This window comes from Meleagris gallopavo, unplaced genomic scaffold, assembly GCF_000146605.3.
Source record: "Meleagris gallopavo isolate NT-WF06-2002-E0010 breed Aviagen turkey brand Nicholas breeding stock unplaced genomic scaffold, Turkey_5.1 ChrUn_random_7180001949071, whole genome shotgun sequence".
NCBI lineage: Eukaryota > Metazoa > Chordata > Aves > Galliformes > Phasianidae > Meleagris > Meleagris gallopavo.
In genome coordinates, this window is record NW_011210612.1 from 19,027 (window position 1) to 34,167 (window position 15,141).

Sequence of the window (15,141 nt, forward strand, 5' to 3'; positions counted from 1 at the left end):
GCCATTTCCGGCCCATTAACCATAACACTTTCTTGCTCCTCGAATCCCATAACCTGAGCAGCCATGCAGGTATACTCTCTCTCGGCCTCTGCCAAAATCGCTGCACCAGGTCCATTAGTAGGAGTGTATGGTCTGGCTGTCACATGCAAATGCGTTCGGCAGAGGGGCCATTGGTCAGGGGCACCCCTGCCGGTCTATCTTGTACTTTTTTTAGTTTTTTGAGTTATAATAGGACGGAGTTCCAGGGGATCCGCCATAACTGGAGCCTCTAGGTCTGATTTGGAACTCCTGTTTTCCTCTTGAACCAGGTCCGCTACTTCAGAGGCATGACTATCATCTATTGAAATACTACGGACATGGCCTAGAGAATGTAAAACTGGTCTTTTTCCAGTCAATACATTAAGTTCTTGCTCCAATTTGTCAATCCGAGCTTTCAGTAGCTGATTTTCATTTTCTAAACTATCTGATCTTGTCTCTGCTTGATTTAAAGCATTCAGCAGTGGCCATGCCACTGTGGATGCAGCTAACTGCCTTTCTTTCGTAGTTAAAACATCTTTGTCCAGTCCCTGAAAGTATTCTGTTAAACGTACTGGGGAAATATTCCCCAAAGTATGCAGGGGAGCCCATTTCTCAATTATAGTTGCCAGTTGATAATAAGGAGATCCCAGAAACCCTGGGATCTGCCCAGGGATCATTTTATCAAGGGGAATGGTGTTCTCCCCCTTGACCCATTTATAGAAACTCCACAAGAGAGACATGATGTAAAGTGGATTTGGCCTGCCTGGCTTGCCAATTGTTTAATCAATGGATATACAGATGGTGTAGATATATATCCAGGAGCTTGGCTAATAGAATCTATATTGGAGAAATAGGAGAAAATCACTCACCCTGTCCTGGGCTCGCGAGGTAAACTCCTGATGGAGCGGATCTCCAAAGAGAGATCTTTCCCCACTGGCAGTCAGCTCTTAAATGGGTCTAGGAGAGGTGGAGCCAGGCTCCACCCCTTCCTGCAGCACAGGTGAAGGCAATTCACTCCCATGGCTGACTCATTGCTCGCCTCAGATCAATCAAAGGTTCAGGCCGTGATTCAGCAGCCCCATACACTATCGTTGACAACGCTGTTGCAAATTATAAATGAACCAGCAGAAATAAGTTTTGGTCTCTGTAATTTCTGTAGCTAAAGCTAGTTTATCATGGAAAATTTACATACTGCTAAAATCCTTGCAAAGTTGTAATATTCATTTTTTCTAATAAAAATTTGTAGAACTAGATATATTTTTTTCTCCATGAGGCCTTTGCTTGCAGTAAGACAGCCTTGATAATAAATAACCAAATTAACTTGAAAGCATCAGATGAGCATCAAAGCAAAAGCCTGAGAAATAACTGAAACCCACTTTGAACACAAAACCATTTTTCCCTCTGAATTAGCAAGTGCACGTAAGTCAGCTCTTGCTGGCTTGGAAGCCAGCAAGATTTCCCAAGTGAGGATTTCCCAAGTGTCATGGCTGGAGGCAAGGATATGGCCTGTCTGGATAAACCCGTGTTTCTGCAACACTACTATCTGAGACATGTCTTTCAAGGCTCCACACTGTGACCTCCAAGACTGACTGCTTAAAATAAAATCTGTAATTCCTTACAACTACAATGTACTTCTTGAGCAGGGTCTTGACAGGAATGCTGCCATTAAGCGGAGACAGAAAGGGGCAGAGGCAGTGGCCTGCCCTCTCCCACCTGCGTGCCTCAGAACTGGGAAATGTACCCAGCTCCCTGGGGTGGGAGCATAAACCTACTTTCATGGTTCCAGCATCGAACAGAATCCCTTGGGAGAACAAGACTGAGGGCTTCCATGGCTCTGCCCAAGCTGAGGTGGGCAGACAAGACAACAGCAAAAGAGGAGAACTCACATCCAGTTACACTTCTGGTCTCTCTCCCCTAGACCAAGTTAGTGCTCCAAGATCCTTCCCATCTAGCCATCAACTCAAGGTTAAAACGTGGCTCCCCTTCCTTCCATATGTCTTCCTCCTTTCTTCCTGTGGACAGGACCTCTATCCTGGCAGCAGCCTGGGCATGACACTAAGTGGTCCAGGCACACAGGTTTCCAAGTGATGCCTAGCTTATCTAACGTGCACCACTTAACACACTCTTCCCTGTCACCACAAATATACCATCAAAATCTTAAGCATCTTGCTTGATTACTGACAAATCTACATTTCTAGTCTTGCTGTATGCTCTCTCCATTTTTTATATTGCTGACCAGATAATTTTCTCAGGCCATGACTTTGACTCTTCCGCGCTTCTCTTTGCGTCACTAGGTACGGATTCCCTGAGATTTTTTTTTTATTCCTTTCTCTACATGCATAGAAGTTCATTCTCAGCAGAACTTTTCCTAACAGATGGTTTGGAAAAAAGGAAGACAGAAGTTAGAGAATGAATGAAGGACCACTCAGTGCCCATCTAGATCATCTTCACTGAGAGTCAGTCTGCACTCCAGCAGGTCTGCATGGGAGAAAGAAGGCAGCTGAGCTTCTCCAGCAGCTCTGCAACTGCTGGTCTCAATCCATGTTCCTTTAACTTCTCCAAGTCCCTACCATTGTTCCTCTAACTTAATGCCTGTCCATCACTTTACCCAAATCCTTACTCCCTCACTGCCAGTCCTTCATATTCCCAACACCCCTGCTCTTTTCCATTGAGCCTATGGTACTTTGGAATAGGCAGAGCCTCAAAATAAGGCAAAAAAAAGAGAAAGAAATTGGGTCACAAAATGCTTTTGTTAGACACAGAACACAAAGGCTGAGGGAACAGAGCATGGTTTCCATGTAATGCCCACCATGAAAGCCAAGCAATTGGCTTGGTTCCAACTATTAGATGCTGTTACCACTCTCAGCTTTTAATTCTGTGTGTTTCCCATCCATCCCTTGCACCTGTTCCCTCGTTTTTGGAGATCATTGAAGCAGAGTTGACATCACACTGGGCTTGATCATGTCAGATGGATCACTGGCAGCTCACTGCTTGCAAATGAACTGTACCTGGCAGAACATTAAGGCCTGGAAATGCTGCCAGAGAGGTTGCAGAGGGCTGCATACTTCTGCTCCCAGTTCCTGCAGGCAAAGCAGTAGCCTGGTGTTGGTCAGGGCAAGCTTCTCCTGCCGCAGCTTGATAATGATGGACCTGGAGATGATCTGCAAGGTGAACTTCCACACATTTTACAGAAGGTGGCAGAGAAAAGCAGCATCTGTCAGTCTCTTAGGAGAGCCCTGGTGCAGGAGAAAAACTTGTTTGCTCTAGCAGCTCATTAGCACTAAGGATTCATTAAAAAGAGGAACTACATAGCAATTGGGATTGAATAGTACTGACAACCTGTTAGCCCTCGGAACTCATTAGTATTGAGGACTCATTAGCACTAGGAGCTCTTTGGCACTTTCGTGTGAAACACATTTTAACAATGGATAAAGCAAGTCTTTCATGGAAAATTTTATATTTTGGATAAAGTGAGCCCTTTATGAAAAATTTTACCTTCTTACTCCCTCCTTTTGCATTTTCCTGTGCATTTTCCTGTGATCCACCTCTGGATGTGGATGCTCTGGGAAGAGAAGCCCTGCATGTCAATCATGAGGTCCAGCCTTGTCCACATGAACATGCAGATCCTCCTCATGCTGAGCAGTCTCTGCTTGAAGCACCAGTTCAGGATCACCCCAACATGTCAATGACAACGTGCTCCTCCAGGTTGGACCCCAGAGACACTGCTGGGGGCAAAAGAAGGGAAAGAGATGGGTAAGGGAAGTGCAAAAAAATGGAAAAGAGGGGTGAAGTGTGGGGAAAAAAAAAAAAGGAATGGAAAAGGAAGAAGCAAGGAATAGTAAAGAAGTGCGCAAGGAACAAGGAAGGAATGGGCATGGGGTGGGAAAGGAAATGAGAAAGGGACGGGAAAAAGGACAGAGAAAGGGATGGGCAAGGAGAGCAAGCAAAGAATAGTAAAGAAATTGGAAAGGAACAAAGAAAGGACCAAAGAAACAGGGAAAGGAATTAGGAAGGAAGGAGCAACAGAGGAGCAATGGGAAGGACAAAGGGATCCAAGTCTCTTCGTCCTCGCATCCACGTGTCTCCTGTTATCCCTACAGTAACTCCGTTACTCCAAGATTCTGTGACATTCACTTGGATTGAACGCAGCACTGAGGTGTGGAGGTGGCACTGTGTGACAGTAGGGATGACAAAACCCACTCAGGGGGTGGCAGCAGGGATGACACAGCCCCTGAAGGAGTGACGGGAGGTGAGACCTGGAGTGAAAGCCTCTCAGGGGGTGGTAGTGGGTGACACTGAGTGAGACCTGGGGTAACACAGACCCCCAGGGAGTGGCACTGGTGATACCAGGGAGCGACAGTACCTCAGAGGTGGCACTCAGCATCCCCCGCACTCCTCAGCAGCCTCTGACCCTCCCTCAGCCTCCCTCTCTCGGCCCCGCCTCCCGCCGCCCTTACAGCGAATGGCAGCACGCGTCCAGCCAATGGCAGCGGACCAAGCCAATGGGAACACGCGCTGGGGCGGAAGGCGGAAGCAGCGGGAACGCCCACGCCCCCTTTCTTCCTACCCCCTTTCTTCCTGCCCCCTTTCCGGGGAGGTGGACGTCATGGCGGTGCCGGCTGCCTAGCGACAGCGCAGGGCCTACCCGGGGGCTGCAAATGCCGTTCGGGCTCAGCCCACCCCATAATTCTCATCCTCATCCTAATCTGTTACCCGCAGCCCTACAGCGCGGCATAAATCCTTCCTGAGAGCGAACCCTGCCCGGGCTGCGGTATTTCGGGTGTGGAAACCCGGCCTTGGGGCGGCGCCGATGGGCCGGGCCCCGTCTGCCTGCAGGGCTGGGCCAGGCCAAAGGGAAGTAGAAAAGAAAAAGTTAAAAATAGTCATTTCCGCGTTCTCCTGCCCCACAACCGGGTGTTGTGCCCCGCGGTGTGGTCCTCTATCCCAGGTGAGATCTTTTCTCTCATTTGCCCGGCACAAAGCTCTTCTGCCCCACAGCAGGGCCTGCCACCCCTTTGGAGGTTTCCCCTCGCCCATTTCAAGGTGCCTCATGACAATTTTTCTACCGTTTCAAGGTCTACCACCTATAGTGAGCCTCAGCGAGCTGTTCTGCTCCACAGCACGTTCCAGCAAGGTCTCCTGCTCCACTGTGAAGAAATCTTCTTCCCCATGGAGGACCCTGTGATCCGCATACCCCCCTATCACTACATCCACGTGCTGGACCTCAACAGCAACGTCACTCGCGTGGAGGTTGGACCCCACTCCTACATCCGGCAGGACCATGAGAGGTACCTGCCTGGGGTTCAAGCAGTGCGCTGGAGAGTCCAAGACCCATATCTAGGTCTGTGGGGGGCTCTGTACAGTTACAGGAATTCTGTATGATCATGGGGGCCTCTTCTATCTGGTTGTGTTCCATAAGGCCCTAGAGTTCTATGGGAGGTGTGTGGGGCTAAAAAGGGCTGTGGAGTATGTGAGGGGTCCTGTGGAGCTCCGACAGTCCTACAGAGCTGATGGCAGATGTGCGGGGGCACCTGCAGGGTGGTCTTTTCCCCCAAGCGCATGGTGATGGTCCCTCCCCGGCACTACTGCGTGGTGCTCAATCCTGTGGCCCGGAGCCCAACGGGGGCTGTGCTGTTCGATGGTGCGGGGCAGGCCCAGCTGCGGCATGCTGACCTTGATGTCCGCCTCACCCAGGAGCCCTTTCCCTTGTACCCCGGTGAGGAGATCCAGCAGGTATGCATAGCCACCCTACAGTGCTCCTGTAGCCCCTATAACCTCAGCTATCCTTTCCCTGCCACCCTGCAAAGACTTCCTGCACCTCTGCCTATGGGTTTCAGGGTGCCTATAACTCCCTGTAGCCCCCTGTGGGGATTATCCACAGCCTCCTATAGCTTTTTCAATGTGTGACAGTATACCCTAGCTTAGTTCTTCTTATAGTGTCTGTAGTTTGCAGTTTGATGTGATCCTCCTTAGCTTGTATAGCTCTTCTAGGTTTTCATGATTTCTGGAGCATATGTAGCTCACCAGCAGCCCTTCCAGAGACCCTATAGTTTCTGGTAATCTTTCCAGCCCACATTCTCCTGAAGCTCTTTAGAAGCTCCACAACACCTTATAGCTTCTATGGTTCTTATAGTCCCCCTATAAGTCCTCTTCCTTCCCTCTTCCTATAAATTCTATAGTCTCCCAGGTCCCCCTTCTGCAACTCTTCTCTGTGTCCTTTCATAGTCTTTACAGCTCCTGTACTCCCCTATAGCTCCTCTGACCCCTCTCTTCAGTTTCCTATGCATCCTGTAAACCCTCTATAGCTCTCATTGACTATAATTGTTCCTGTAGACTCCACACAGCTTCCTGTAGCCGTGTGTTTCCCTTGTCCCTGCTTTGTGCCTGAGTACCTGCCACTGCCCTGCCAGGACCCTTGCATCCCTCTGATAGATTTATCATGACCCCCATGTCCCAAGCTCATCCACAGTGAAACCTTTTCCCCTATGCCCCCTGCCATGTCACCATCATTTCTGTCCCCCAGTGTCTTTCAGACATCCCCGGGGTGTCACCCTCAATCCTGACCTCTGTGTCCCCAAGATGTCACCCTCAGCCCTGACCCTTGTGTCCACAGGGTGTCACCCCGCTGCAGGTGGTGCTGGCTGATACTGCCCTGCGCCTTCGAGCCTTGCTTGACTTTGAGGATGAGGATGGGAACAAGTTTGTGGCAGGCGATGAGTGGCTCTTCGAGGGTCCTGGTGAGCAGGGGACACACTTTAAGGACACCTTGGGGACATCTTGGGGTGCTGATGGTGCCCCGGCTCCACAGGCACCTACATCCCCCACAAGGAGGTAGAGGTGGTTGAGACGTTGCAGGCCACCGTCATCAGGCACAACCAGGCCATCCGCCTGAGGGCACGCAAGGAGTGCCTCGACCGTCAGGGCACACGGCGTGTCACAGGTAGTACCCTTGGGATTGTCTTTTTCCCCCCAGTGGCCCTTGGTATCATCCCTTCCCACCCTTGGGATCATCCCATCTCACTCTGATGACTGGTGGGATTGTCCCTTCTCATCCAAATCACCCTTGGGATAGTCCCATCCCACCCTAATGACCCCAGACACTGTTGAGATCATCCCATCCCACCCTAACGACCCTTAGTTTCTTCCCTTCCCACCTTTGGAGTTGTCTCATCCCTCCCTAATGACATTTGAGATCGTCCAGCCCCTAGGACTCCAGACACCCTTAGGTTTGTCCCATAGGACCCCAGTACCCTTCAGATCCCTTCCCAACCTAAATCTCCCCAATCCTCCCTGTTTCCCCCAATCTGCGCCAGCTCCCTTAACTCCTTGATCAGCCCGTAATACTGTTGCCAGGTGAGGAGTGGCTGGTGAAGCGGGTGGGTGCCTACCTGCCAGGGGTCTATGAGGAGGTGGTCGATGTCGTGGATGCCTATGTACTCACTGACAAGGTAAAGGGGCATGGGATCCTCTGTGGTCTCCCCTACACCCATGGGTGACAGGGACACTCCAGGACTGATTTTTTTTGCCCTGAACCCATATCTGGGACAAGTTTAGGTGTCCCATCACCCTGTCTCCTTGCACATGCAGGTGATAAAGACCCTCTGGGACAGAATTGGGGTCCCGTCATGCACTTTGCCTCTATTTGTCCCACAGAAAGCCCTCCACCTGCGAGCTACCCGGACCTTTGAGGATGCGCAGGGACATGTGCGCCGCACAGGCGAGGAGTGGCTGGTGACACAGGAGCAGAGTGAGGCCTACGTCCCTGATGTCTTCGAGGAGGTGGTGGCTGAGGTGCTGGTGACAACTTTGGGTCCCCGACAGTACTGCGTGGTGCTCGACCCTGTGGGACCCAACGGGCAGCCCCAGTTGGGACAGAAGCGTGTGATCAAGGTACACACCTCATGGGACCACAGAGATGTCACCTGCAGGTCCCTGAGGACAAGTTGGGTACCCCAGGGGACCATGTAGATGGACCTCAGGGACCCGCAGGCAGCTCTGATGTACTCATAGGTATCCCCAAGATATCTCAGAGGTGGCCACCAGGGATCCTAACTTACCCCCAAGAGCACATAAAATCCCTGAGGTGATGTTCCTGTGTCCCCAGGGGGAGAAATCCTTCTTCCTGCAGCCGGGTGAGCGGCTCCAGGCTGGCATCGAGGACGTCTATGTGCTCTCTGAGGATGAGGGGCTGCTTCTTCAGGCTCTGCAGACAATCAAGGACACTGATGAGGTGACACTGAAGCTCATAGCATCACTTAGTGGAGACTGGGGGTGGTGGGGTGAATGGGGGAGAGAGAGAACAAGGGGGGGGAACTGGGGAGGGGGAGCAAAGGAGACTCATGGGAACACTGGAATTGGTAAGATGCACTGGGGGCAGGTGGTGACAGGTGAAGTTCATGGGGGACACCTGGAGTACATGGGAACAGGTGAGGTGCATAGGGGGCAGCTGGGATACATGATGATACCTGGGGACTGGGGACACCTGGGAGATTCTGGAAGTCCCACATCCCCAGCCAGGGATTGGGTTGGAGTCCCCATGTCCCCAGGCTTGGTGCTGATGCCACCGCTGCATCCTCAGGATGGGACGGAAGTGATACGGCGGGCAGGGGACCGCTGGTTGGCCCGGGGTCCTCTCGAGTATGTGCCACCAGCTGAGGTGACTGTGCTGGAGCGACGCCGTGCGCTGGCCCTGGCTGAGAACGAGGGCATCTATGTGCGGGACATCCGCACCGGCAAGGTGAGAGTCCTCTTCCTACAGACCCCATGGGTGCTCAGTGCCCCTAAACCCACCCCAGTGTCCTTCACACTGCTTTCCGGTGTCTTTAGAAGCCTTCCACAGCTCATCTCAGTGCTTCCAGTATCCCATGTAGCTACTTCCAGTACCTACAGAGCCCATCTAAGATCTCCAAGGGCCCACCACATCCCTTTGGATACCCCTCCAAGGGCTCCCAGTAACCCCTTTCCTCTCTCAGTCCCTCAACAATCCCTTCCCAGTGCCCCCATAGTCCCCCTCCCTAGTGCCCCCACACACCTTTTCCAGTCTCTCCTAGTGTTCCCCAGCACACTTAATTCCCTCTCAGTTTCCCCAAGCCCCTTCCAAGTGTTCTCAGCACTCCCCAGATCCCATCCCAGTTGCCCCAGACACTTCCCACAGCTCATCCTAGAGTTCCCAGTATCCCATATAGCTGCTTCCAGTGCTCTCAGTAGCCCTTTCTGTGCCTCCATATGCTCTCCCAGTGCTCCCAGTAGGCCTGAAATCCTCTTCCAGTGCCCCTAAGCCCCATCCAAGTGTTCCACATACCCCATGGATCCTTTCGGACACCCCTCCCAGTGCTCCTAGTATTCCCAGTGACCCCTAGCCCCATACTGGTTTCCATGCAGGTGCGGGTGGTGACGGGGCAGACCTACATGCTGACAGAGGCTGAGGAGCTGTGGGAGAAGGATCTGCCCCCTGGGGTTGAGGCCCTGTTGGCTGAGGCTCGTGGGGACAGAGCTGGTCAAGATTTGGGCATCCAGTCATCCTCAGGCCCCAATTTTGGGGTCCAGGAACGGGACCGGACCCGTGCTGTCACATATCAGGTGCCCCATAATGCTGCTGTGCAGGTCTATGACTACCGGGAGCGGCGAGCACGGTAAGTGCCTTCAGTTGAGAGGCCTGGGGACAATGGGATGTGGGGCAGGCACTAGAGTTTGGGGAATTTTGCTGGGATCCCTGGCTTTGTTTTTCCTAAAAGCCAACCTATTGGATCCATTCAAACTCAGGATATTCTGGGTTTGTAGGGTTCTAGGTTTTTAGGTTTCTGGGATTCTAGGGTTCTGCATTTTCTAGGTTCTGGGTTTCTAGGACTGCAGGACTCAGGATTCAAGGACTGTAGGTTTTTAGGACTCTCAGTTTCAACAATTCAGGGATTCTAGCATTCTACTTTTTTAAGATTCTAAATTTCTAGGTTTCCAGGATTCTGCATTCCATGTTTATAGAGTTCTAGGGTGTTTATAAGATTCTTGTATTCTAGCATCCTAGGGTTCTGTGTTTATAGGACTCTACAGTTCTGGGGTTCTAGAGCTATATCACTGTAGAGTGCTGTAGAGTTGTTGAACTCTGGGGCTGCCAAGGAGTGTCCAGCCCTCTACTACCCCTCAATGACCTTCCTGTGCTGCAGAATCTCCAATGTGACTGTATGGTTTTGGGGTGATAGTAAGGAGCACAGTGATGCTTATGGGTGCTTACTCAGGTTATTATAGGTATTGTGGGACTCTGTGCTTTCTAGGCCTTGTAAGATTATAAGTTTCATAGGATCCTAGGGTTTGTAGGATTCTGGGGTTTGCAGGGTCCTCAGTTTGACGCCCTGGGCGTCATTTTGCCTTATGATGCTCTTTCTCCACCCCATTGCAGAGTGGTACTGGGCCCTGAGCTGGTGGTGCTGGGCCCTGGTGAGCAGTTGACGGTGCTGTCCCTATCTGGAGGCCGCCCCAAACGGCCCCACGCGCGCCGCAGCCTCTGTCTGCGCCTCGGCCCTGACTTCTGTGCTGACATTGTCACCATTGAGACAGCTGACCATGCACGGCTGCAGCTGCAGCTGGCCTACAACTGGTGGGGCTGGGGGCTGAGGGGTCTTAGGTGGTACTTGGGGTGGCCTTAGGATTGGATGGTCTTGAATATGGAGTGGTCTTGTACATGGGGTAGTCTTTGGGTAAGGGTGAGGTGGTCTTGGGTGGGGTTTGGTTTGGTCTTGGGTCTTGAGGTGGTCTTGGTGGGATTTGGGTTGGTTTTGGGTGGCGTTTGGGTGGTCTCAGGTGAGCTATGGGTTAGTATTGCGTGGAGTTTGTGATTGATCTTGTGTGGGATTTGGGGTGGTCTTGGATTTGGAATGGTCTTGTTTGAGGTTTGGGTTGGTCTTGGGGTGGGGCTTGGGATGGTCTTGGGTATGAGGTGGAGCTTAAGTGGTCTTAAGTTTGATTTGTTCTTAGGTGCAGTATGGGTGGTCTTGGGTGGAATTTCACTGTAGAACAGGCAGAGGCCATGGGTTGGTGGCCTGGGGACAGAGGTAGCTTTGAGAATCAGGGTTGGGACCAGGATTGTGGTATGCGGTGGTGACATGAGGACATTTCTCCACAGGCACTTTGAGGTGCCTGAGGATCCAAAGGCTCTGGGACGTCTCTTCAGTGTTCCTGACTTTGTGGGGGATGCCTGCAAGGCCCTGGCCTCCCGTGTGCGTGGAGCTGTCGCTGCTGTCACCTTTGATGACTTCCACAAGGTCCACCCCTTGCCACCCCTTGGTTCCCCCACTTATCACCCATGCTTCCCTCAGCCATGTCATCCTAAGTTATTGCTCTGCATCCTCCTGTGTCACTTCCACCTACGTCCCCACATTTTGTTTATACGATCTTGGCTTGCTCAGATGTCACCAGAATGAGGTTCCCCATGTCCCCCTGGGTCTCCACTGTCTCCAAGAGCCTCTGGGGACATCAACAGAATTCCCAACATCCCTGCTTGGCTTTGATTAATCCTTGCATGTTCCTCAGTGTCACCCCATGTCCCCATTGTGCTCACTGCCCCAACAGCCTACACTATGACATTGTCCCCAAATGTCCCTAGATGCCCTTATATCTCCAGGTATCCTCTATATCCCCCATATCCCCAAGTATCTTCTATATCCCGTTTTCCCAGATCTCTCCTGTCACCAAATACCCTCTATGTCCCTCACACCCCTAAATGGCCCTGATGCCCCCCTGGTCCCCTGTCCTTGTCCTCATCCCCAGTGACGCTGCTGTCCCTGCTGTCCCCAGAATTCCAATCGCCTCATCTGCTCAGCTGTCTTTGGCTTTGATGAGGCTGGACGGCTGCGGGAGCACCTGCGCTTTGTCCCCAATGGGCTGGTGGTGACGAGCGTCGACATCCAGAGTGTGGAACCTGTGGACCAACGCACACGTGATGCGCTGCAGCGCAGTGTCCAGCTGGCCATCGAGATCGCCACCAACTCCCAGGAGGCTGCCGCCAGGTCCCAAGTTCCCTGTGTCACCTTGGGTTGCCCCCCTAGTGTTCTTGTTGCCATATGTCTTCTTTTGCCTCTCTGTATGCCATGTGTTGCCATATTCCCACCTCTCCTTATCCACTTCTTGTCCCCGTATGACCTCTATATCCCCAAGTGTCCTCTATGTCCTCCGTGTCCCCAAATGTCCTCTATATCTCATACATCCCCAAATTTCCTCTACATCTCCCATTTGCTCAAGTGTTCTCTATATTCTCAAGTGTCCCCAAATATCCTCTCTGTTCCTCTCTTCCACAGATGTCCTCTGTCCCACATCCCCAAGCATCTTCTATGTGTCCCATGCCACCAAATGTCCTCAATCCTATGTCTCCAAATGTCCTCTTTATCTTCCATGTTTCCAAATGTCCTCCATATCCTCCGTGCCCCCAAACTTCATTCCACATCGCCTCCATCCTAATGTCTCTCATATCATCAGCATCACCTGCATCCTTCTGTCCCAGTATCCCCAAAGCGTTCCCAGTGTCCCCAGTGTGTTCTCAGTGTCTCTAATGTGTCCCAAATGTCCCATCCCCAAATGTCTTCAGTATCCTCAGAACCTCAGAGTTCCCACTACATCCCCAGTGTCCTATGCTCCAGTGACCTCAGTGTGTCTCCAGCTGTCCTCCCACTGTCCCCTCTGCATCCCCATTGTCCCACCTCCCAGTGTCCCACATGCCCACACTGTCCCTTCATCCCACAGACATGAAGCTGAGCGCCTGGCACAGGAGGCCCGGGGCCGTCTGGAGCGCCAGCGGCTGTTGGACCAGGCGGAGGCAGAGCGGGCACGCAGGGAGCTGCTGGAGCTGGAGGCCCTCAGGTCAGCCATCTTGGTTCTCCCCCTTCCCAGCATGCATTGTGCTCATCTGCCAACTTTGGAGGGCTGCCGGGGACCTCCATTTGCCCGAGGCTCCACCTGTCCCAGTGTCCCCATGTGCTCCAGCTGGAGTGGGTGTGGGGGCACTGGGAGTGCTGGGACCCGTCGGCCTACAAGAGTAGGACAGTCTCCTTGCTTGTAGGCTACTGGGTGGGAGGAGGGGATGTGGCCCCGCTGGGCTTGGCTTGTAACAGCACTCCTTGCAGCGCTGCGGTGGAGAGCGCGGGCGCAGCGCGGGCAGAGGCCCAGGCCAGGGCGGAGGCTGCACGCATCGAGGCCGAGGCCGCCATCTTGCAGGCCAAGCTGAAGGCAGAGGCTGTCGCCATAGAGACAGTGAGTTACGAGCAGGGCTACGGGGGTGTCTCGTAAGGTGGGGTGGGGCTGTACCTCCTCCCTGTGCCCAGGAGGCAGAGCTGGCACGGCTGGAGCGGATGCAGGCGCAGGAGGTGCGGGCGCAGCGGGCACGGGCGGAGGCGGAGGCGGCACGGGCACAGGCGCTGGCGGCTGTGGAGGCCTCAAAGGTGCGGGAGGTGGCAGCAGCCCTGGGGCCTGAGACCATCCGGGACATCGCCCGTGCTGGGCCTGAGCTGCAGGTATGTGGGCCTGGAGGTGGGGTTAAGTGTCAGCTTTGGGCGGCCATGGGGTTTAAAAGCATGACTGTCTTGATGGGCTATAGGTTGCCCGTGGCTTGGGGTTCCATAGGGTGGGAACTCCATTCAGTTACAGCATTTCCATTGGGTACATGGTGTCAGTGGGGCAGGATCTTCATTGTACTGGGTCTCCATGAGCTTATGAGGACTCCATGAGATTTTCGGGGCCTCTGTGGGGTAGAGGGTAGCAAAGGATTGGGGTGTCCATTGAGTTGAGCCTCCATGGGTTACAAGGTCTCTGTGGAGTTATGGGATCTTCATAGGGTACAGGCTTTTAATGGGACAGGGTCTCCATGGGGTGGAGGTGTCCACAGACTGTTGTTTCAATGGATTGGGTTATCAATAGATTGGTGTCTTCAAGATAGGGGGATCTCCATAGCATTGGATCTCCTTGGGGTTATGAGGTCTCCAATGGGACAAGGTCTCCATGGGCTGGAGGGGGTCAGTGTCGTGGGTTCTTCATGGGGTATGAATCTCCGGATTAGAGCCCCCAAGGCTGGTGGGGCCACCGAGGTCTCTGTGCTGCGATGGGGCAGCGCTTGCACTGTGCTTTTCAGGTGAAGCTGCTGCAGGGCCTCGGGCTGCAATCTGCTCTCATCACCGATGGCGCTGCCCCCCTGAACCTCTTCAGCACTGCCCAGGGGCTGCTGGGGCTGGCGGTTCCTCCGGAGCCCTCAGCCTCATAGGGCTCATCACTAACAGAAGGTAGAAATCCCAGGATGCTGAGCACTCAGAGCTTCCTTTATTTATTTATTTTTTTTCCAAAATAAAGCAGAGTGATAGTAGTGATGTCACAATGATGGTGAGACTGGGGTGGAGATGTCAAAGTGTCTGAAATCGCAGAATCACCAAAGTTGGAAAAGACCTCCAAGATCAACCAGTCCAACTATCTATCTACCACCAAACAGACAAATTCTGGTTGATTTTCCTCCCTTTTTTATAACAAAGTCCTAATCCTCTCTCTTTGCAAATGACACCAGTTTGGAGCAGAAGCACCAAGCCTGGGGTGGAGGTGTCTACAGGCTATGTTGTTTCAGTGGATTGGGTTATCAATAGATTGGTGTCTTCAAGGTAGGGGGATCTCCATGGTGTTGGATCTCCTTGGGGTTATGAGGTCTCCAATGGGACAAGGTCTCCATGGGCTGGAGGGCATGTCCCTTAGTGCCCTATCTATATGTTCTTGAACACCTCCAGGGACAGTGACTCAACCACCTCCCTGGCCAGCCCGTTCCAGCACATGACTACTTTTTAGTAGAAGAAATCTTTTGCTAATATCCTACCACCAGACAGATTGACACTTCCTACCAGCTTGGTGTCATCTGCAGACTTAAGTAGGTGCGTTCAATCCCCTCGTCATCTAAAAAGATACTAAACAGGACAAGCCCCATTACCAACCCCTGGGAAACACCACTCACAACAGTCACCAGCTGGATGTAACTCCATTCACCACTACTCTCTGGGCCTGGCCATCCAGACACTTCTTCACCCAGCAAAGAGTGTATCTGCCCAAGCCATGGTCTGCCAGCTTCTCCAGGAGAAAACTCTGGGAGACAGTGTCAAAAGCTTTGCC

At 52.6% G+C, this 15,141-nt stretch overlaps 1 protein-coding gene and 1 long non-coding RNA gene across 2 annotated transcripts; one reads left to right on the forward strand and one right to left on the reverse strand.

Annotated features, from left to right (window-relative positions):
* Positions 1-1,045: 1,045 nt before the first annotated feature.
* Positions 1,046-4,536, reverse strand: LOC104916834. Its single transcript, XR_796687.2, has 3 exons — positions 4,382-4,536; positions 3,514-3,743; positions 1,046-3,254 (listed from the first exon to the last, which is right to left on the reverse strand). It is a non-coding gene; the product is annotated as an uncharacterized LOC104916834 (long non-coding RNA).
* Positions 4,537-4,626: 90 nt separating this feature from the next.
* MVP (major vault protein) lies at positions 4,627-14,356 on the forward strand. Its single transcript, XM_010727858.3, has 17 exons — positions 4,627-4,966; positions 5,094-5,306; positions 5,556-5,751; positions 6,632-6,755; positions 6,827-6,958; positions 7,372-7,466; positions 7,672-7,908; positions 8,123-8,248; positions 8,597-8,755; positions 9,400-9,650; positions 10,412-10,609; positions 11,135-11,273; positions 11,806-12,017; positions 12,748-12,864; positions 13,128-13,254; positions 13,326-13,514; positions 14,129-14,356. Exons 2-17 carry the CDS (start codon positions 5,188-5,190, stop codon positions 14,255-14,257), a joined length of 2,550 nt encoding a protein of 849 aa, XP_010726160.1. The 5' UTR covers positions 4,627-4,966; positions 5,094-5,187; the 3' UTR covers positions 14,258-14,356.
* The last annotated feature ends 785 nt before the right edge of the window (positions 14,357-15,141 follow it).